This window comes from Arvicola amphibius, chromosome X (genome assembly GCF_903992535.2).
Source record: "Arvicola amphibius chromosome X, mArvAmp1.2, whole genome shotgun sequence".
Lineage (NCBI taxonomy): Eukaryota > Metazoa > Chordata > Mammalia > Rodentia > Cricetidae > Arvicola > Arvicola amphibius.
In genome coordinates, this window is record NC_052065.1 from 91,441,825 (window position 1) to 91,465,054 (window position 23,230).

The 23,230-nt window shown below is 44.8% G+C and overlaps 1 protein-coding gene across 1 annotated transcript in view; it reads left to right on the forward strand.

Annotated features, from left to right (window-relative positions):
* Positions 1–342: 342 nt before the first annotated feature.
* The window catches only part of Frmpd3 (FERM and PDZ domain containing 3), a 71,613-nt gene continuing 48,725 nt past the window's right edge, over positions 343–23,230 (forward strand). The window contains exons 1-4 of the mRNA XM_038317450.1: positions 343–473; positions 4,177–4,287; positions 7,146–7,191; positions 21,391–21,495. Of these exons, the coding sequence (XP_038173378.1) occupies positions 4,247–4,287; positions 7,146–7,191; positions 21,391–21,495 (192 nt within the window). The 5' untranslated portion in view covers positions 343–473; positions 4,177–4,246. The remainder of the gene's footprint in view (positions 474–4,176; positions 4,288–7,145; positions 7,192–21,390; positions 21,496–23,230) is intronic.

The window sequence follows — 23,230 nt, forward strand, 5'->3', positions numbered from 1 at the left end:
GACTTCAGAACACTGCATTTGCATGTGGGCTTCTTGTAGAGTCCCAGCATCATAGAGAATGAGTGTGACTTGCAATTCCCATGTCACCAGTTTCTCCTGAAGACAAGTAGCTTCTCCTCCCCCCCACCCCCCAGCTCCCTCTTACTCCAGTATGAACTGCGAGGTCGTCATCGCTCTGCTGCTCCCAAAGCATGAAGGAAATTAAGCTGCGATCTCCCAGCTATCATAGCCAGAGCCAGAATTGATGCCCCTCCCAACTGGCGTTGAGGCTTAGTTCCCTTTGCGTCTGCTTTTGCTCCTATCTTCCCCTTCCCCCAGTCATGTGATGCGGGAAGAAGTGCAAATGATATGGAATGTGTACAGCTGCCAGCAGAGACACTGCGACAAGTGACCATCCACCGAGACCCTATATATGGCTCTGGCTTCGTAGCCAGCAGTGAGAGGCCTGGTGGTGGTACTATCTGTGAGGCCAGGTAGGTGTCCCTCAGAGGGTATCCCCAACCCTGGCTTTTGTCTCCAATACCTAGCATCTTCCCAGAGAGCAGAGCTTCTAAGTATTGGGCTTACTAAGTAATTTACCAAGCATGGGTAAAGATTTGTCAGCTAATACCATCCATCAAGGTGGCTTGGGGCCTGAGAGAGACTGCAGTTGAGAGGATTTGGGGAAAAAATCTTGCCTTTGTAGAGAATGCATAGGAGATACATCATACCTTGGAAGTAGAAAGTACCATCCAATTTAATTCAACGAGTATTTTATAGAATGCCTGCTCTAAGCCCAGCAGTGTCGCAAGGAAGCACAGCTCCTATCGTCAAGAATCTGGGGGCCAGAGAGACAAGCTTAGCGAAGAAAAGCGCCTGCTGTGCTCCTCTGATGACCTAAGTTTGATCCCTGGAGTCCATAATTGTGGAAGGAAAGAGTCAACGCCACAAAATTCTTCTCTGACACCTGCACATGCACAATGGCATGTGTATGTCCATATTTACATGTCACCATACACACACAAAGAATTTGATATCCAGGCTGCGGAGACAAGTCGTGAGAAGGATGAGTTAGTGGAGACCAGAATTAGGATTGAGACCCCTGCGAGGATAGGAAGGAGAGCGAACTGTCTCAAGGCCAGACTGGCAGCAGTCAAAGCTCCCATTGACAGGGCATCTTCTATGTCCTTTTTTTTTTTTTATTATTTTGTCTAGTTCTCAGCCAGGTGGTGGTGGCGCACGTCTTTAATCCCAGTACCTGGGAGGCAGACAGGTGAATCCATTGAGTCTGAGGCCAGCCTGGTCTACAGAGTGAAGCCAGAACAGCCAGGACTGTTACACAGAGAAACCCTGGCTCAAAAAACCAAAGGGGAAAAGAAATCCTTTTGTCTAGTTCTCACAGCAAAGAAGGCAAGGTGAGAGGCACCACTCCCGTTTTACAAAAGAGGACACTGAGGCACAGCAGGGCCACTCAACCAGGAAGCATCTGAACAAGCGTTTGCTCAGAGCTTGTCTGAGTTGGTGAGGGGCAAGGTGGGCTTGAAAGAGAATACATGGGATTGGAAAAGGAAGAAGCACCCTGCCCCCAAGTGTGAACCCCTGCCATTGTCAATGAGATAGAGCGCAAGCGCTGGTGTGTTGGAATTCTCTTTGCATTGACAGGAAAGGGCTTTTATTCCTCCCTGGCTAGGCCTGAGGCTTGAGATGTTTACAACAGTGGCTCAGTCAGTCAAAAGGAGCAGCAGATTACAAACTGGTCTTGCAGAAATTTGATGAATTTCGCTATCCTCAAAGGAAAAGGGAAAAAAAAAATTCTGTAAGCTCTCTTCAACTAGAGGGTACAAGTAAACAAAATTCAATACAGGAGTCTGTGGATAACCTAAGGCTCCTGAGTCAGCCATACAGTTGGCAAGAGTTCTGTCTTCTGATCAGAAAACCAAATTTGTCTTGGGAAGAGGGAATAAGTGAAACTTAGTCTAACAATAGACCACCAGGAGCCCCGACTTTAACTTCAAAGTAAACAGAATTTGAAGACTGGAAAAAGCCCTCGACCTCATTCCTGTCTTAAAGCAGAAGGAGGTGAAGGGAGGAAAAGAAAATTCCTGGGCCTGGAGCGATGGCTCAGCGGTTAAGAGCACTGACTGCTCTTCCAGAGGACCCGGGTTCAATTCTCAGCACCCACATGGTAGTTCACAACTGTCTGTAATTCCTGTTCCAGGAGACTGGACATCGATGCACATTAAATTTTGAGAAAAGAAGAAAGAAAGAAAAGTCCCATGATAGAGCCACAAAACAGCTAGGGATGGCAGGCCCTACCTTGTAAAAGATGGGCTGATTCATGCAGCTACTAGATGCAGAGGATATTGGCACCCATATAAGGCCATAAGAAGAAGATGAAGAATCCTATAGAGGGTCAGTCGTAGCTCTGAAGGCCCACAAACCATTTGTGCAAAAGATAGATCATTATCACCAGTGACGTGTACAGGCCTGAGGCCCAGGAAGGAAGCTGAGTTCTATGAGGGCCTCTTCCATTACAAGCTATGGAAAGGGGGAGAAGAAGGAAGGGAAATAAGGAAAGTAGCCTCCACCTAAGAGGTTGTTATTTTCATTTTGTTGGCTTTTGTACTTGTTTGTTTTAGAAACAGGGTCTTGTGTGGCCCTGGCTAGCCTGATATCAGCTATGTAGCCCAGGCTGGCTTTGGACTTAAAGTAGTTGTCCTGCCTCTGTGTCTCGAGTGTTAGGATTATAGGTGTGCACCAGCGCATCCAGTTTATGTGGTTCTGGGGAGTGAGCCCCATGGCTGAGCATAAGCAAGCAGTCTACCAACGGACTTACATCCCTAGACAAAGATAGTTGGTTTGGACACAAAGGGAAGGAATTATCCCTGGGAGGATCCAATAACCATCATTTATTCAGCTCTCACCGACAGCAATCAGCTATTTTGTATTCTTTGTTTTGTTCTGTTTTTGAGACAGGTTCTTAGGCAATGCAAAATGACCTTTAAATCACTAGGTAGTTAAGACTGACCTTGAACTCCTAATCATTCTGCCTTCAATTCCCGAGTACTAAGATTACAGGTGTGGGCCACTTTACCTTAATCAGCTATTTTAAATACTGTACGTTCATCAACTCATTTCCCTTCCCAACATTCTTATGATGCACAGGTACTGTCATTTTCTTAGTTAGCAGATGAGTGACTGGGAGCCACTAGACGTCTCGCTCAAGATCACACAGTAAATTACAACTGCAGGGTTAGAGCCCAGTTCTTCGGAGCTGCAAAGATTATGATTGTCAACCCCATACCCACAATTCCTGAAATCACAGAGCTCTTACGAGGCATGGCCTCGCCGATGTCATTGCTGTTCAATTGGCGACTCCTGCAGGCTGTGCTGGCTGAGGTGTCCTCCGCACACGAGTCCCAGGTGCCAGAGCCACTGAGATATGTTCAGGTGACTATTTTTGCCCTTGGGATTGGACCCCATGTATGCTGGGCCATAAAATCTTACCTCTTGACTGACTTCACTTTTTTATCTTGACTCGGGGTCTTGCTAAGTCTCCCAGACTAGCCTTGAACTTACTTAGTAGCCCCAGCACTGTGAACTTCAGGTCTTCCTGTCTTGGCCTCCTCAGCAGTTGGGATTACAGGGCTGTGCTTTCGGTGACGTATTTGCTATGCATATGTTGAGAAGTAAATGAGCAGCGCTCCTGCTCCTGCCATTTGGACCACCTCCAGCAGTCTGGAAGTCATTCATGTGGCCTAAGGAAACCCCTCAAATGAGACAGAAGTCTCTGTCCCTCTTTAGAATCAAGCCACCTAACAACTGCACCTGAGCCTAGAGCCTTTTGTTCCTGTGTCATGCTCTCCTAAAGGGGCTCTACTCTCTACTCCGTCCTCTCTCTCTTCATTCCTCTGCCCTCCATGGGTAGAAGCCCAAGCTGCTGGAGCAACACCTCCGCCACCTTGCCTCAGTCTGCATCATCCGAAAGCCTCTACTAGACACTCTCTCTCTCTCTCTCTCTCTCTCTCTCTCTCTCTCTCTCTTCTCTCCTCTCTCCTCTCCCTCTCTCTCTCTCTCACTCTCTGCTTTGCCTCTCTCTCACCTTGGCACGCCCTCAGGCAATGTGGCTTTTGCCCAGCCTTGCACTTTACCTGGCAGTACCTCTGAGCCCTCATGCCATCCTCCTCTCCTCTGCAGGAGGCCCCTCTGAGGACAAGCTCCTGGCTGGTGGGCCGGTGACCAGATTGTGGCTATTAATGAGGAAGACATGCGTGAAGCCCCCAGGGAGAGGTTCATAGGACTCATCAGGTAACAGGGGCCTCTGGGGCCTTGACAGGAGCTGAGCAGTGTCCCCACCCCTGCCCCAGCAGTGGCAAAGGCTACCACTATTCAAGGCCCTAGAGCAGCCTTCCCAGGCAGATCAGCTCTAGCTGGGGCTAGTGGGTACCCTTCAGTAAGGGTCATTACGGGCCTCATAGCCTCTGCCAGCGGCATGAATCGACAAAAAGAGCCTTTCTGCTCCAGCCTCAGCTCTGCCCTCTCCAACTTGTCTCCTCATCCAAGCCCTTTGGAGTTTTGGAGTTACAGTCCAGTGGGGCAGGCCAAGTGACTGATGAGAATCCAATATGCTATTCAAAGAACACTCTGAGATAAGCACAGTGCAAGCAGACACACCACATACACACACACCACACACACACACACACGCATGCATGCATGTGCACACGCACACACACACGCACGCACGCACACACGCACATGCACTCCTTGTTCTCACACCACATTCTCACACCTTTGCAGAGTTGTCTTGAAAAGAAAACAGGATAGAAGTGGAGGCTGAAGTCAGTGAGCTAACCTGTTTGGGGGACTCCCTGTCTCTCATCTGTCTCTGTCTCTTTGTCTCTCAAGCTTGCTCGCTCACTCACTCTTTCTGCCTTGTATAATCTGCCTTCATCTTTGCTTCTGTCTCCTTCTACTGTACTTGGTTCAGAGTGTCTTCCTTCTATTCATCTTTCTGGACCTCCCAGAAGCCTGCCTGTCCCCAGAAACACTCCTTGGCTTTTAGAGGCAGACTTTGCATTCTCTGTGTAGCACAACACTCTCCAACTGCCTGAGCGGTATTGGAACGCTCTGTCCTGAAGTTCAGAGTAGCTCTTCTTTGCCACCCTCCCCCTGCAGCTCAGTGCCTCCAAATGTCTCTGCTCTCTGATGACTTTTGTTCGTCTCTTCTTCAGTTCAACTGTCTATTGTATTGTCCCACTCTTCGCACTGGGCCCTTCGCTCTCCACTGTCAGACCAGTATGGGGAGAGCTCCCTTTCACCCCATCAGTACATGCTGGAGTTCGTTCAGCTATGCCCCCCTCAGAAGTCCTCCTTTGCTTCTAGTGGATGTCTTTGTAGCCTAGAGCAAATAGTCTCATTTTGTGAGGGTTTCTGGAGCTCCTTCGGTGCCCAAACAAACCTTACTCTTTTGATAACTCAGGTGCTAATGGCTCATCCATCCATCCATTCATTCAATGAATATGTTTTGTTGTCTGCTATGCCCCAGATACTACTTTAGGCATTAAAGACACAGCAGTGAATAAGACACAAAACGTCTTGGCTTATTAGCATTTGCAGTATAGTAAAAAGAAACACCACAAACAGTGAACAGGGTGAATAACTGTATGCACAATAAATAAGTAAATAAAATTTGAAGAATAGAAATATATAGGGTAAAGAAGGCCAAATTGCTGGGCCCAATGGTAAAAAATGTAATTTTAAACACAATGCCGAGTATTGACTTTATTGCGAATGGGAAGACTTGGAGGCAAACACACTGGAGAAAGAAGAGCTAGTGTTAAGAAGCACTGTGTCTGCCCTGAAGGAGGATTAGGGTAGACATCCCAAGAGTCTGGTGAGATAAAGTGGGGAATGTTGTGACAGATAAATCCAGATTGTGGAGACCCCTGTAAGACATTGAAAAAGAAAAGAACTAGCTTTCTTCGTAATGGAATGGAGAAAACTGGCAGACTGGAGTAGGTGACTGCATGTCCCTTCCCTAGTCAAGATAAACTGCTCCCCCAAAGATTCTTCCTATAAATACAATTCTTTGCTCTAGTAACTTCCAAGATCTTGGAGCTGATTGATCAATGGACTTTGCCTCAATGAATGTGGGAAATGTTCATTTAAAGTCCTTAGGCAGGAGTCTTAGGCAAAAATGAATAACCAAAATCAAGGTAGCTTTGATATTGTTGTTGTTGCTGCTGCTGCTGGAGGAGGTGGTGGAGGTGGTAGCAGTGGTAGTGGTATTTGAGACAAAGTCCTGCTATGTAATCCAGCCTGGCCTCATTATCTTCCCGCCTCGGTCACCTAAGTGCTAGAATTGTAGGTGTGTGGTGTCAGACCCAACATGACTCTCCTAGAATGCCTTTGTCCCTGTGAACACCTGAAAAAGGCCAACCAGGAGAGGGAAAACTCCTTCAGGGAAAATTCCCATATCACTGGGCTATTTTAAAAGATTATGAATTCCTGTGAGAGAATTTTCATACCCCACAGCCTCTTTGATGGTTGGCATAATTCTGGTTGGAAGAGTTTTGGATTCTTCATCCTTTTGAGTATTTGCAATCTGGGCTTCCATCTCTTGCTCCTCAGCTCTCATTGTTTTGGTCCCTCAATTAAAACAAATCTGCTGAGTATGAGTCACAATGACCAAATGACCTCCTTTGGGTTTTTCCTTTGAGTTTCGCTTCTTGCTTAAATACCAAATTGCCAATAATCATCGTACATGGTTCCCAGGACTCTCCGGCTGTGTGCCCTTTGAGTTCTATAATTCAGGCCTGTAGTTTTCCTTGAGAATTTTCTAGCCTACAGATAAAATCATACCTAAGGCTTAGTGATTTCTGTAGCGAATGTGAGAAGGACCACAAGAAGAAATCTGAAAAATGGCAACCCCAGAGGTAATGCTAATACCATTGCTGAGCGCCTGTGTGAACTAATATGGATGGTTTTGTGTCAGCTTTCACAAATGATGGGCGGCGAGGCATCCATGCAGATCCTCAGATTACCCTCTGTCCTAATCCATATACTGGAATGCAACCCAGGGGAACATTCTGGTGGTGCTTCTTGTACTAGATGAATACCTAGTGCATGCTATACTGCTCTCCTGTTCCCTCTTTTCTCTGTAGGAGTGCTAAGGAATCCATCGTTCTTACAGTTCTGCACACTCATCAGGTGAGTGCCTCCGTGCCATCTGCCCTTCACCCTGCCCCTGCCTAAGAAGAAATGACTCCATCTTGGAAAGTGGCAGCCTAGAATGGAAAAGGGATCAGAGACCTAGGAGGGAAGAGGGATAAGAAAGTAGAGCAGACCAGAGAGGCCCAGATTTCGGAGTGAATTTAAACATGCTGTCTACTGCCATATCCAGGGCTGAAAATTTTGAGGAGATTGCAGTGCTGTGCTGTGCTCTTACTTGTCCTCTGCTTTGCTGAGTTAAATTGCCCGCCTGCCTCAGCTTAGAGTCTGTCTCCCACCATGTTTTCGCTATGCTCCACCGGCACGTGACCATCTCCCATAACATTCTGCCAGGTAGTGGGTGCTTTTATTTATCCACATAAAGACTAACTGACCCTTGATGTGTGAGACCTAGCACTGTATTTGAAGCACTTCAGATAAGATGGCTGGAATGGCTGGGGAGGAGAACTCAATGATAAAGTACTTGTCTAGCATGCTCAGTGGTGTGGGTTTGACTCCTAGGACCACACAAAGAATTAATTAGTGGGAAAATGAAGTTATACCGGTGGGCTGGCTCGCACCTTTAACCCAAGTACTTGGAAGGCAGAGGAAGGTGGATCTCTGTGATTTCTACGTCGCCCTAGCCCAGTTTCAAGCCAGCCAGAGTTACCCAGTGAGATACAGTAGGACCAGGACGTCATTTATCTTGGGATACATTCAGTAGCTGGCTGTGTAGCCTTGGGGGAGTCCCCTTTTCTAATCTGTTCCTTGATCTGTAAACTGAGGTTTGAAGCTGGACAATGTTGGCTAAAAAGGCATTGTCATTAATAATCAACACAACTGCTATTAGAAGGGGCAATCTCCCGTTTCCCTCTCCTAGGCATTGGGTTTTGTCAGTGTCCCTCACTAGCATATATCCTTACAGCAATCTTAACTTAAACCACAGACCCAGGTACAAGCCTTCCATGTGTAAAATTTCCAGTCCTCACTCCAGCCCATTTGTCCTTCCCTAGTGTCGTAAAACTTTCCTGCACCGTAGCACTGACGGCCTGCCCCATTGAAGGAGACCCAACCAAAGTCAGACCTTAAGAAAGGGCAGGATTTCACAGACACCAGACACAGACCGAGGGAAGGATTGTTCGATGAGTGGCATGTTTGTATGTAAAGCCGGAAATGGAGCACTGGTGCAAACCTAGGCTCAAAAGTCAAGAAGAATGGTTCAGAGTGATCCAGGAACCAGCTACCTTGCTCCATGGTGCCCAGTTCTTTTCAGGCTTATGTATACATGTGAACACACACATATATACACACAGGCACTTGCATATACATACATGTTCAGCACATACATATAACACTCACACACTAACTACAACATGCACAATGTACCAGGCAAACAGGCCTTAGGTATTTGCACTTGTCTACCTCTGAAAAGACAAACCCTAGCCCTCTGTGGGTGTTATGAATAGTCTTTTCCCACCTGATTGCCCAATGGGCAGTTGCCTGGTGAGCCATGAACAGTCAAGCCCTACATGCCCTGTCTTGAAAACAGCAACTAGTTCTACCCTCAAAGCATGCATTTTGTAAGGCTAGAATTTATTATGCTGAGCCAGGCGTGATAGTCCACACCTATAATCCCAGTGCTCAGAAGGCAAAGGGAGGAGGATCAGTTGAAAGGCAATCTCAGCTATATGATGTGCTCAAGGCCAGCCTGGGTTATATGAGACCCTGTGTCCACTCTCCCTGACCCCACTAGTAAAAAGAATTTGCTACTCTGACCAGAGGTACATTATGAGTTACTCTGCTGATCTGGACTTTTCAAATGTCACCTTTCTCACAGATACTTTGCTTGACTATCCTTTCTAAGATAGCATCTACCCATCATTATCTCTGGATACTGCTTAATTTTTCCTCAAAGTTCAAAAACTATTTCTTGCATTGACTTTTTTGCTTCTCTTATATATTACACCCTAACCACAGTTTTCCCTCCCTCCACTCTTGCCAGTTCCCCAACACACACGTACTTCCCTTCTCCCCATATACACTCCTCCTCTTTTTCCCTTCAGAAAAGAGAAGCCCCACCCCTTGAGGGATATATATCAACCAAACAAGGCCTAACAAGTTCCAACAAGACTAGCCGGGTGGTGGTAGCACACGCCTTTAATCCCAGAATTTGGAAGGCAGAGGCAGGCGGATCTCTGTGAGTTCAAGGCCAGCCTCTTCTAGGCTAGTTCTAGTTCTAGAGCTAGTTCTAGGATAGGCTCCAAAGCTACAGAGAAACCCTGTCTCAAACAACAACAACAACAAAAAGACTAGGCAACTCCCCTTATATTAAGGCTAGACAAGGTAACCCAGTAGGAGGAAAAGGGTCTCAAGAGCAGGCAAAAAGAGTCAGAGACACCCCCACTCCCACTGTTAAAAGTCCCACCAAAACATCAAGCTACACTCAGTCATAACATATATTCAGAGAATCTAGGTCAGTCCCCTACATGCTCCCTAATCTCTGAGAGCACTGATGAGTCTCAGACAATTGATTCTGAAGGCCAGGTTCTTGTGGTGTCCCTGACCCCTCTGGTTCCTCTGATTCTTCCTCCCCTTCCTCTGCAGGACTCCCCTAGCTCTGTCTAATGTTTGGCTGTGGGTCTGCATCTGCTCCCATCAGTTGCTGGATGCAGTCTCTCTGATGATGGTTATGCTCGGCTCACTCCAGTCTACAAGTAGAGCAGAATATCTTCAGGAATCTCATTTACTTTTCTTTCTGCTGGTCACAAACAGCTTTTTGTTGGTGATGTTTTTACTTTGGTTTGGGTTTTTGAGACAGGGTTTTTCTGTGTGTATCCCTGACTGTTCTGGAACTCAGCCTGTAGACCAGGCCAGCCTCAGACTAACAGAGATCCACCTGCCTCTGCCTTCCAAGTGCTGGGATTAAAGGTGTGTGCCACCACTGTCCGGCACAAATACTGTATTTTAAATCATTTTCTTTTGAACTAATTGTAGTCACAGAGAGTTACAAAATTAATATAGACACATCATATGTATTATATAGCCTGTTGTTACTAATGATTACATCTTCTATAACTATAGGACATAATTCTCAAATTAGGAAATCAGTGGCTTATTCCTGCAATCCCAGCACTTCAAAAGTTCAGGTGCTGGGCAGTGTTAGCGGACGCCTTTAATCCTAGCACTTGGGAGACAGAGACAGGCAGATCTCTGAGCTCGAGGCCAGCTTGGTCTACAGGAGCTAGTTCCAGGACAGTCAGGGTTGTGTCACAAAGAAGCCCTGTCTCGAAAACAAACAAAAAAAGTTGAGGGAAGAAATTTTGTGTGACAGGAAAGCAGCATGACTTATTAGTCAGGGTTCTCTAGAGGAACAGAATTTATAGGACAGAACTTCAGTTCAGTCCACAAAGCCGGATGTCTCAGCTTGGTCTTCAGTGTCTGCCCTCCATGCCAGTGAAGGATGGACTTGCTAGCAAGGCGAGAGCAAGCAGGCCAAAGAGAACAAGTTTCCTTCTCCCCTGTCCTTTGTACAGGCTGCCAGCAGAAGGCGTGGCCCAGATTTAAGGTGGGTCTTAATTTAAAAAATTCCTCACAGGTGTAATCAGCCACTGGGGTTTTAGGTATTCCAGATGTGGTCAAGTTAACAGCCAATAATGTCATCACCCATAAGTACTAGCAAGACCCCTGCTCCAAAAAACATAAACACACATAACTTTTTTCAGAATTACAGCACGCTCCTATACATATCCACAGTTTCATGTGAATTTATCAGTGGTATACATCCACCAATACAATGAAAACTCTGGAAAACTCTACAACAGAAAAGATTCCTAATGATGCCCTTACATAGACACACCTTCTCCTCCCACTCCATCTGAAATCCCCATTAAACACTAATCTATTCTCCATTTCTGTATTATTTCAACAATACCATGAAAATGGAACAATATGGCATAATATCACATGGAACCATTGGGACTTAGCTTTGTTTCACTCAGCATACTGCCCTTGAGATTCATTCAAATTGTGTGCAGCAATATTTTGTTGCCTTTATTGTAGAATAGTATCCCATGGTGTGAGCGCACCAGTTTAGTTAATCATCCACCAGTGAAGGGCTCTGGGTTACATCTAATTTGGGCTATTATGAATAAAGCTGCTATAACCATTGTGTTTATGTGAGCATAAGAACTCATTCATCTGGGATAAATGCTCAAGAGCATGATTGCTGGGTCATACAGTAAGTGTGTGTTTAGTTTAAATAACTACCAGATTGTTTTTCCAAAGTGGCTATTATCTCTTATACTCTCTTGAACCATTATGTTAATACATTTGTTACCCTATGTCCCTCATTAGAACGTCACCCTTGAAGGGTGGAGAACTCTGCTTTCCTTACTGCTGTATCCCAAACACCTGGAACAGCATCTGGCACAAAAGAGGTATTAATAAATACTGGTTGTAGGAAAGAAGCCCAGATTCCAGCCATCTGAACAACCTAGACTCGAACTCAACCAGACTGCTATGCAGAATGAGAATCTAACGTTCTCCCCATATCCATCCTAACCTTCCTCCCGTTCCACCCACATCCGATGCCACAGCTTCTCCACCTTGTGGCCCCTTTGTGACGGCCAGGCTGTCTTCCTTCTCCTTGTGCATCTTTTAGCTCTTACTGCCCTTCTGGGTAGTCTTCTTGTGTTACCTGATACCTCTTCTAACAGTGTCCATTTCCTTTAAAACCTGGCTTCATTAGGCCTATCTTTCAAACAGAATTGCTTGACTAACCAGGATGAGAGCTTCTAACTCATTCACTCACCCATGGAACATTAATCAAATGTCTGCTATTCTGGCCACTTACATAGACTGGGAAAACAGCTGTGCATAAAACAGGCACGGCTCCTGCCCTCAGGTAGCCCGCTATTTAGTTCTTGTTTTGTTCTCTCCAAATCCTGGAGCATAGGACGTAGGTTGGCACATGGTAGGAGCATAGAAGTGGTGTAGGATGTCAAAACCTTTAGGGACCAACCAGTCTTAGAAGTCTACTAGTTGAACCAGACTTGTTAACCCTTTATCTGCTTTTATATGTGTAAAATTTTCTCAGGGGAGAAGTCAAGTGGAGTGGCACCCAGGAAACTTAAGGAAGCAAACTACTTACCAACCAGTGCAAAGAATACCTAAATATTCAATTACCAGTATAGCCAAACTTGTACATTCCAACTGAAAGGCAGCCTTGCACACATGCATGTCCATTCCATAGTTCTTGAAGACTTTGTGTACACAAAATTGCCCAGGTCTTGAATTTTATTTGTGACCTCCCAAGTCAATATCCTTGGTGTTTTCCTGGTTACTTGTGAACATGTGCAGGACAAGAAATTGTGGATTGTCTGATACATGGTTCCCAACTGAGGTCAAGTAAGGAAGTGAGCATTCTGCTTTCTTATGCCAGCCCTCATAAAGAGATACTAAGAGGAGCAGGGATATGGTTCATGCATCCCAAGTGCTGGGAGCCTGAGGCAGAACGATCCCTGTGAGTTTGAGGTGAGCCTTAACGACATAGTCTAGGCCAGTGTGGGCTACAGAGTGAAACCCCAAGGTGGGAGAGAGAGACAAATTCAAATAGAGTGAGAGTGAAAGAAAGATTCCTAAAGGATGAAGCTAGGAGGACGTGATGCAGTGTGGGAAATGCTTCTCCTAGAGATCCAGTTAGCAGAGTTTGGAAGTCCTGAGTCTGGAACTTATAAATGCGGTGGCACTGAGTAAGACACTAACAGTCGTGCTTTTCAACTTCTCCTCCTGAAATAAAGAAAATAAAGTCTGCCAGGATGAGTTCTTTTCAGGATTTAAGATTAGAATCTATATGAAATATCCCAGCAACTGTTACCACACACTAATTCAGTGTTCACAGCTGTATAGAACAATATTCCACTAACTCAATATTCGATATATACCAATAGTCAACTAAGAGAGTCTTCTCTCTCAAACTATAGTAGGAGCATTTCTTGAAGGTCCCAGTATACACTCAATATTATACCCCCACATCATAACGGGAACTTTAGCATTTTAGAGGTACAAGGAGACTACTGTCTCTTAATGGAATCTTGCCATGTTAAAGTCTGGATTACTAAATCTTCCAGAAGACAGTTCTCTGTTAGGTCTAGGATGGAGCAGACAACTCACTATTTATAATGAAATTCCATAGGTGATTCTGGTGATGCTCAGTGGGAGTTAGGAAGCACTGGACCAGATCATCTCTAAGGTTCCCTCCCTGCTCTGGCTGAGAATGGTCCAAAGTCCGCTCCTTCATTTGGGTGCCTGGTAATGGTTCCTGGCCCTGACTATTCATCAGAACCATCAGCGAAGCTCTTCAAAACAATTTACGTTCAATGTTTAGCCATGACTAATTGAATTACAAGCTCTGGGGATGGGGTCTTGGTCTTGGACTTTTGAAAAGGCTCTCCCAAATGATTCTAGTTTCTTTCATTTGACATTTTTCCTCTTAACAGAATAAATTATACTACAGCAGACCATTGTGGGAAGAGGTCACCATTCCTCCACCTATCCTGCATATATATCCACACATTAAGGCTTCTTTAATCTTTTGATGACCAACTATCTCCCCGTGACCATTTACTTTATCACATGATATGTCCTCAACAAATGTTGTGACCTCTAATAGCCTTGATAAAGCAAATAAAGATAGTTACTTCCAAACGAGGGTCAAATAAGAACAACCCAAAGAGCCAGAATCCCCTTCTGCTTAGAGCCAGCTTCCCAGAAAGAGCTTCAAACTAATGAAAATGGCCATAGAAATGGTTTTCCACGGAGCAGTTTGGGGTACTTAGCAGTTCTAGTCCTGTGTTTTTGAGGTATGGTTCTCGGCAGATGGTGAACATCCAAATCATACTTTCTGGATTCATGAACTAATTCATTATTAATTATAGCAGACAAACCAATATCTTTATTTGAGTCTACCATGCACTTGGTGCTAGAAGAGACACCGTGATGTTAAATACTCTCTTTGAACCCTGATTGAGCAGATAAACTATGGCAGTTTGATTAACCAAAATATTGAAGGAAGTGCAGGAAAGTGAACGGCAGACCTGAGGAAGAATCCAGAACAAAGAATTGGAGTGCTTTTATTGTTTGTTGCTTGCTTTATTTTTTCAGATTTGTTGTTGTTTCTGATTAAGTCTTATTTTGTAGCACAGGCTGGCCGAAACCTTCCTGCTCTCCTCCCTGCTCTAGCTCCTAAGCACTAGAATTACAGGTGTGTGTCACCACACTCTGCTAGAGCTAGGTTTTTAATGACGGGGATAGTATTTAGCCGGTCCAAAAGGAATATTGGAGTTCCCAAAAGGTAGGAAAGAGGAGGAGGTGGTGTGAAGCGGGCCTAAAGTGGAAACAAGCCCACTGTGTGCAGGGAGCAAACCGAAATCACCAAGTACCACCAGTGATGATATTGGAGGTAGGAGGAATGAAGCTGGGTAAAACGTAGGGAAGCTGGCAAGTCAGGAGAGGATATATCCATCACTAGGTAGTCCTGAGTGTTGAAAGGCAGGCAGCCTGATTTCCATGTGGCCTAAACCTGGATGGCCTTCCTTTATCCTAGAAGCCCACAGTAGTTGCCATGGGAATTGATTGTAAGTAGGCCCCGGGTGTCAAAAACAATGAGGCAGCAGAAAGGCCAATCAGGAAGCCAGTAAAGCTTCAGGAAAGAACCTGAGCTCCCTCTTGCAGGAATCAAAACATAGCCTTCGCCCACTGCTCCCAATGACTCCTGCCCTCTGAGCCTCTGGTAGCCACCATTTTCGTCTCTACTCCTGTGACAGCAACCATTTTTGGATTCTGCAGCTACACAGAAGCAATAAGTTGTGGCATAGTATTGCACAGAGTGACTGTAGTTAATAAGGTTGTATATTTCAAAATACTGCCGAAGATGATTGGAAAGATTTTGCCATAAGGAAATGACAAGAGTGAGGTCTTCGTTGCTCTGATCTGACCAGTGTGCATGTATACATGCATCAAGATATCACACTGCACTCCTAAATATGCATAACTACTATGCATCAAAAAAAGTTATAAAACCGGAGCCCTCTCTTGTCATGAAATAGTAACATTTGGCCCCTATATACTTGACTTCGACCAAAATATGAGTGATCACAAACCCTGAATTCTGTACTAATAGAGCCAACCAAATTAAAAAATGCTCAGAGAATCAGCAGCTGCTGAATTCAGCCCAGAGGGAGAGGCAGGCTCTCTCTTCAATTCCTTATTTTACCTAGCTTCTGGCTTCATATTTGCTTCAAGGGGCTTGCAGTGGCCCCAGAGGTACTTAGCAATTCTAGTCCCGTGTTTCAAGCCAAAATTCATCTTAGCCAGAAAGGGTGCTTGTTGCAAAATTAGACTCCCAGATGCTGGGAGGAGAAACAGGGTCAGTGAAGAGCTCAGATGTTTCATCTTTAAGGTACTCAATTAATCTATGCTTAATGGGTTAGGACATCTTCACCAGTGGAGATTCTTGGGCCCCACTCTCTCAGGGATTCTGATTTTGAAGTGGTATGGGCATGGGCCTAGGTTTTTGTATTTTAATAACTATTGTCCGGTGGTTCTTATTATTGCACAAGTTGTAGAAATAGTGGGGGTAAACATTTTTGTAAAGAACTATATAGTAAATATTTTAGTATTTGTAAAATAAACATACTAACCCCAAAGCAGCCACAGATGATACATAAGTGAAGATCATGACTTGACTCCAATCAAAATTTATTTATAAATCCCTGTAGTGGAGAAGATTTGACCCAGGTAGGTCTATCATTCACTGGGCCCTAACGCATTGGCTTTCATGTTTGATGTTTTAAGCCAAAATACTGTAAAACTTTCAGGCCCCACAGCAAAGCAGGTGATGTGGGACAGGAAGACCTTTGAGAGCTACTTTGTATCTGTCTGGAAGTCAGAGCTCACCTGGATCCAAGCATCAGGCTAGACGTGACTCTGTGACATCTAACAGAGAGCAGCTGGCATGAGTGAGTCAACCATCAGCAACTGAGACTGAAGACTCAGAATAGGGACCAAGATGACAAGGGTCAATGAGGAATGAGGCATCAACAAGCTGAAAATAGCTCTGAAACAGACACAGAGAAATGATTATAACCCCCGAAAACTCTGGCAACTCTGCGTCCTTTGTGGGGTCTGCTCCTGTAAATACCTGAATCTTTTCCTTGTGGTAGTATAAACGTTCTTAGGACTGGATGTGATTTAGAAATTTTTGTAGGAACAGCAAAACTGTTGGCCTCTCCATATGTGTATATACATAAAATAACATGGTCCTCATGCTAATCTATTGCATAGGACAAAGAGAGAATGGGAGCCTGTGAATGATGTGTCAGGAGTGGACTTCCAACTTCAGCCTGCTGCAGGGAGGACAGTCAGGAAATAGAGTTCCGCCTCTTTGGATATACTGAGGCAGCCCTAGCTTCCTTTTTCTGAGACTCCGTTTCACATATAAAACAGGATGGACTGTGTGGCCCACTCAGGTCCCAAAGATGTCTTGCTCCACTCTGTACCATGGAGAAAACTGATTGCAAGTGATTTTAGAGAAGGGGGGTGGGTGGATGGGCAGCTACGACCAAGCCCACCAGCTTCGTGTTTGCTGCTCCTTAATGAAAAACAGGTGACTGAAAACTGAGTCAAGCAGAGTTGTCCAAACAGAGAAAGTCACAGATTTAGCAGGCCCATTCTTTTTGCTTCTGTCTATGCCTGAAGCACACACACACACACACACACAGAGGATTTGAGCATCCAGATGTGCAACATACAAAGGCATTGATCTCATGAACAATCACTACTGTAATCACTTTCAGCATCCATCTCCAGTCTCAATTTTATATTTTCTGCTGCCACCAAATTGCCCCTCATCCCTGTGCCTCAGGATGAGAAGTCTGAGATTCCTTGGCTGCAGTTTGGAATCATCAGAAGCTTTTAAAAAAAATATTGGACATGAGACCCTGTCTCAAACACAACGCACGCATGCACACACATGCACACACACACACACACACACACACACACACACACACACACACACTGATTGTCTGGACCTGGCACATACACACTGATGTCTCACACACACGCATGCACGCACACACACACACACACACACACACACACACACACACACACACTGATGTTCTGAACCTGGTGCACGCACATACACACACTGACTGATATTGATACTCTGGCCCTGACACAGGGCCTGGGGTGGGGGCCTGGACCTTGGAGGCTTTTAAAATCTCCTCTGAGCATTTCTTCCATTTGGCCAGAACCAAGCCCCAGTGCTGGATTTCCTGCTGGACTTGGTAGAAGAAGTGAATTTTTATGATCTGTGCTCTGTGGGAGATGTGATTGCTGACCCCATCGAACATAGCTAGGCCCAAAGCTGGCATGATGAGGACAATTTGTTTTTGATGTGTCTTTTTTCTTAGGGCCCAGCCCTCCTGCGGCTGGTCCAGTAAGAGAATCCTAGCCACAGCGTAAATGGTATATAATAGCTTAATGTACTGCCTTAATGTGCAGCCGGCATGGACCTTTGGGGTTTAATACAAAGGAATTCCTGATTGAAGGACTCAACAAGCTTTATGGCAAGGCCCATGGGAGAGGTCATTTAAAGTGCTCCCAAACCTGACATAGCCCTCAATCCTCATCTCAGTAAATGACAACCCTGCTCTTCCTGTGGACTTCTCTTTCTTGCTCCCCATATCTAACCCATCAATGTATAATCTTGGTTCAGTCTTCAAAATGCGTCCAATACGTACCCACTTTGATCATTTCATGCCCATCATCCTAGCCCATGCCAGCATTACATTTTCAGTCTCTCGCTGCAATCACAAATAACTGCATTTAACCACACCTAACTGGTCTTCCCATTAGCCTGCTACACTCCATTTTCCTCACAGCAGCCAGAGGCATACACATACATCACACCCCATCTTCTTCAAACTCACCGGTGGAATGGAATCCAGAGTCCCCACCATGACTTACAAGGCCCCGCTTGACTCAGCTTTCAGCTGCCTCTTCGGGGAACACCCCCTCTGGTCCCCATTCCAGCACTGTATTCTTATCCACCTCAAACCTATGCCTGCCTCGGGCCCTTACCATTGCTTTTGTTCAGAAGCCTCTCTCTCCGAATAGCCTCATTGCAATCTCTGCCTTGTTTCCCTTAGGTCTCTGATACATGTCACCTTCCCAGATAATGTCTTCCCTAACCAGAATATGTAAAATGCTTCCCCTCCCCTTGAATGTGTTTGTGTATGTGTACATGTGTGTTTGTATCCAATACATGTGTCCCCAAAGGAATAGAAAGCAATGTCTTGAGGAGATACTCACACCCATGTTCCCTATAGAACTGTTCACAATCTTCAAAACATGGGATCAATCTAAGTGTCTGCAGACAGAATAGGCAAAGAAATTGTGGTACATCTATATGACAGAATATTATTCTGATTTAAAGAAAGGAAACTGTCTAAAGGCCCTGGGTTCAGTCTTTCAGCATTGCAAAGAGAATCAAAAGCGAATTCTGTCATTTCTTACATGGATGAACATGGAGGACATTGTGTTCCATGAAATAAGCCAGGCACAGAAAGACAAAGACCTCGTGATCTCATTGATATATGAAATCCAAAAATAGGAGAACTACAGAAGCAGAGTAGAACAGTGGTTCCTAAGAGCTGGGAGCAAGAGGAGGGAGAGAGTATAGGGAGATGCTGTTCAGAGTACAATGTAGGGAACATTCATTATTTTAGATCTAGTGCAAAGTTAATAATAATGCAATTTCAGGTCTCAAAACTGCTAAAATAACAATCCCACTGTACCTGCTTTATTTTTTTCTTACAGCAGTACCTCCTTATCTGCAAGGATATTTCTAGGCCCCAAGTGTGTGCCTGTAACATGCATGGTACAGAACCATGTATACTTTCCATATATAGAGAGAATAAGGTTTGGTTTATAAATTAGGCATAGTAAAAGATCAACAACGATAACTTTATGAAATAAAACAATTAAGAGACAAGTGTGGTATATACCTTTAATCCTAGCACTCGGGAGGCAGAGGCAGGGGGATCTCTGTGAGTTCAAGGCCAGCCTGGTCTACAGAGTGAGTTCCAGGACAGCCAGGGCAACCAGAAAAACTGTCTCAAAAAATGGTGAGGGGAGAAAGAGAGAGAACAATTATAACAATGTACTGTAATAAATTTTATTTAAAATGTGTTAATTGTTTGCTTCTGGAATTTTCCATGTTATACTTTTGAACTGAAGTTAATAATCAGTCACTGAAAGTACAGGTGAAACTCAAAGCTGGGCATGTGGCACATGCCTACAATCCCAGAACTCGGATAGTGGGGTTAGGAGGACCAGAAGTTCAAGGTCACCCTTGGCTACATAGTGAGTTCAAGGCCTGTCTGGGTTACATGATACCCCATATCAAAAGAAAAAAAAACATAAAATTTCAGAAAGGAGAACTACAGTAGTTATGTGCTACATAAAAGATATTTATTAGCTAGACAGCGCTATGCATTTGCAATCCTAACACTTAGGAGGTGAAGACAAGAGTACCACAAGTTCAAAGCCAGCCTGGAATATAATATATATATATATATATATATATATATATATATATATATAGTGAATATATATATATATAGTGAATATATATATATATAGTGAATATATATATATATATATAGTGATAGCCTATCTTTAAAAAAACATGTAATTGCCTCTGTTCCTGATAGAATAGGCACACCATAAGACAATCAGGCCATGGAATTTGGTCAGACATGCTTACTCCTGTATCCCCCATCACCTAGAACATTGCCAGGCAAATGATAACTGCCCCTAAATTAATCAAATAAATAAATAAATAAGTAAATACCCCTAAAGAATGCCTTTCAGTGTGATTCTTGCATTTCCTGGTTGCTAGGCTGCCTGAAGCTCCGCCGAAAACTAGAATCTGAAGAACACTTTCTTCAGTCTTTGCAGGGGATTGGGTTCAGGACATCCCCATAGATACCTAAATCCATGGATGTGCAAGTCCTTTTGGAACCTACCCATACCATCAAATATACTTCAAATCATCTCTAGATGACTTAAGGTTCTGAATACACAGTAAATGCTATGTAAATAGTTGTTACACTGGGTTGTTTGGGAAATGAAGGCAAGAAAAAAATGTCTGTACGTGCTCAGTACAGAGGGTTTGGTATTGTTGTTTCATGTATTTTTAATATGTGCCTGGTTGAGATGCAAAGATGCAAAGCTGTGGGTAACAAGGGCTGACTGTGGTTTACAGTGTGTGTTAATCATGCTTCCTGCTGAATTTTGGGAAAGTTTTCAAGAATAAGAGAGCCTGGCTGGTTCTTTGGGCATTTCTGTAGAACTGTGTAAACAAAGTGATACAGCATTCAGCAGCAGAAAGCCAGGGGCACTGAGCTAAAGCGCTCCTATCTCTCTTCCCGAATAGTTCAGAAAGTGTGGATGAGTCATTTTGGAGGGGGCTGGGTTTTTTCTCTCGTAGATCTCAAAAATATTTGTGATAAGTCTCCTTTCTAGGAGCGTATCTGTGAAATGAATAAGATTATTTCTGTAAGTCCTCTGGGAAGTGTGTATTCACACACAATAAGGTCTACCATTTAAGTCAATCTCATATTAAGAAAACCAAGTATGTAAAAATTCAATGTATATAATTACTGGAGGTTTTTTCTTTTTCTTTCTTTCTTTCTTTCTTTCTTTCTTTCTTTCTTTCTTTCTTTCTTTCTTTCTTTTTTGCAAACCTCCTTAGGCTTAGAGAATTCATGATGGGATTCAGTTTATCCAAATTCAATTCATGCCCACTTTTTATCCAACGCACCAATCATTCAGGGAGACAATTAGCACATTGCCTCATAGCACATTACCTTCCACTTAAAAGGTAATCAATACTTAGCTATTGACTCGTGGATCAGTAAGGCAAAATATCTCTGTACTTGGACAGCTTATTTTTGAGACCGTGTGTCACAGTGGTAGTCCAGCCTGGTCTCAAGCTCATGGTCCACACGCTCAGCTTCCTGAGTTCTTGGGCTAGCGGGTATGTACGAGCACACTTGGTTGTACTGAGACATCTTAACTCTAACATTACAAAGGAATGAAGACCTCACTGGTCCTTTGTTCTTTTTCCAGTCTCCCAAATCTGCCTTCATCAGTGCTGCAAAGAAGGCCAAGCTGAGGTCCAATCCTGCAAAGGTCCGATTTTCTGAGCAGGTGGCAGTTGGAGAAACAGATGCAGTAAGTACAGCTTTGGCTTCCCTCCTCTCTCCTTGGCCAGAATCAACCTGGCTATTGAGGTCTCAATCAGGCCTTCTGGCAGTGGGCGCCTTTATGAAGGGGTTGGAGCAGAAGGATCGAGGTGCTCTGCGCAAGCGGGTACTGAGGAGAGAGGAGTGTGTAGCATCCAGAGAGGATAGGGAGGGAGGGAAAACAACATATTGATTCACTCTGGATCTTCATGGTGCTTAGAGAAATTTCCGTCCAGAGCACAAGAGGGTACACTCAGGGCAAGTGTTCCATAAACATCTTTTGGCTGCTTGATAGAAGCAGGGAGGAAGTGATGGTTTTGTGAAGACCCAGAGAACAAGTGGCTGTGAAATTGAACTCTCTTCACATTTAAGTGGCCCTGCAATTCCACATCTTGACTGGAAAAGACTGTGCTGATGGGTAGCCACCTACCAGAAATGACAGACTCTCCTTAAGTCACTAAAGTTTTCCTAGGCACCAGAGGGGATCCAAAAGGAATACCTGCTCCCTGCTGGGGTGGGGACAAGAGGTACAGACTGAGACTATAGCAAATCTCATGCTATGTGCTATCCTCTCAAATAGCAGCTAAGGTGGGCCAGTCCATGGCACGCAGCTGCCAATCTAGGGATTCATGGCCAGCCCATGGGTTTCTTGTTGTTTTGTGGGGTGTGCATGCAGTGAGCCATTCACCCCAGATGTGCATATGAAAATAAAAGGTAGGCAGAGAGCAAAATGCAGTGTGTACAGCAGGTGGGGATTCTGTCCCAGAATCCCCCAGAAATCTGCAGAAGTTGGTGATGTCCCAGAGGGAGGAGAGACAGTTGCAGCTAGCAAGCACTGGTGTGCTTTTGTTGGCTGTCTGGAAGCCTGATCATGTATGCACTAAGACACAGCTGCAATTGTTGAGAGACATAACAGCAGTCCCCGAATGAGCAGAGAAATGAGCAGGATGCCGGAGGTTTGTGTAGTTCTCGGAGGTAGCCCCACCGGGAAGAAAGATGCGGGGACATGAGTATCATCCATCTTCTCTTCCCCCGTGCCTCTCTTCTGCAAACCCAGCCCACACCGTCCTGTATTCCTGAAGACGGTCTGGTTAACACTCAGGATCCATGTTAATCCCAAGAGAAATGGCTAAAGAGAATGTGAGGATTGAGGATTGGCATGGAGAGGGAACAGGATGGAGCCCCGTAGGTCAGAGTGAAACAGATGAGACACTGGTGTCCTGAACTATTGACAATTCTGAGGGCATAAGCACTGAGTTTGCAAAATATGGACGGGGGCAGCCCATCCCACCTCAAAACTCCAGTGAGGGCCGGGACAGTCAGTGAAGAACTCCTGCTCTCCTCTGCCTCTTCTCTCCTTTTCTTCCTTCCATTCTCCAAGTTCCAGGCCTCGCAGCTAGGCCACAGGCAGAATGAAGAGCCACCTCCAGTTCAACCATCATAGCAACCCCCTCCCAGGGCAGCTAGAACCTATCCAGAGTTTCCTTCCCTCTCAGATAGGCGCCAAGCTTGGCTTGAGACTCTGTCTAGGAGAGAAAACACATATGTCTTCCAACCCTCATGGTTGCTGCCTGGGCGCACCATAGCTATCTGTTGAGACCTGGGGAGTCCAAGCCCAGGTGACTCCAGGCTGCCCCATCATCCCCTTCCCCTTGTGTTCCAAGGCTTTATTAAGCAGCCAGAACAAAAATAAATCCTGTGGGCGTTCCTTGCCAACTCTATTT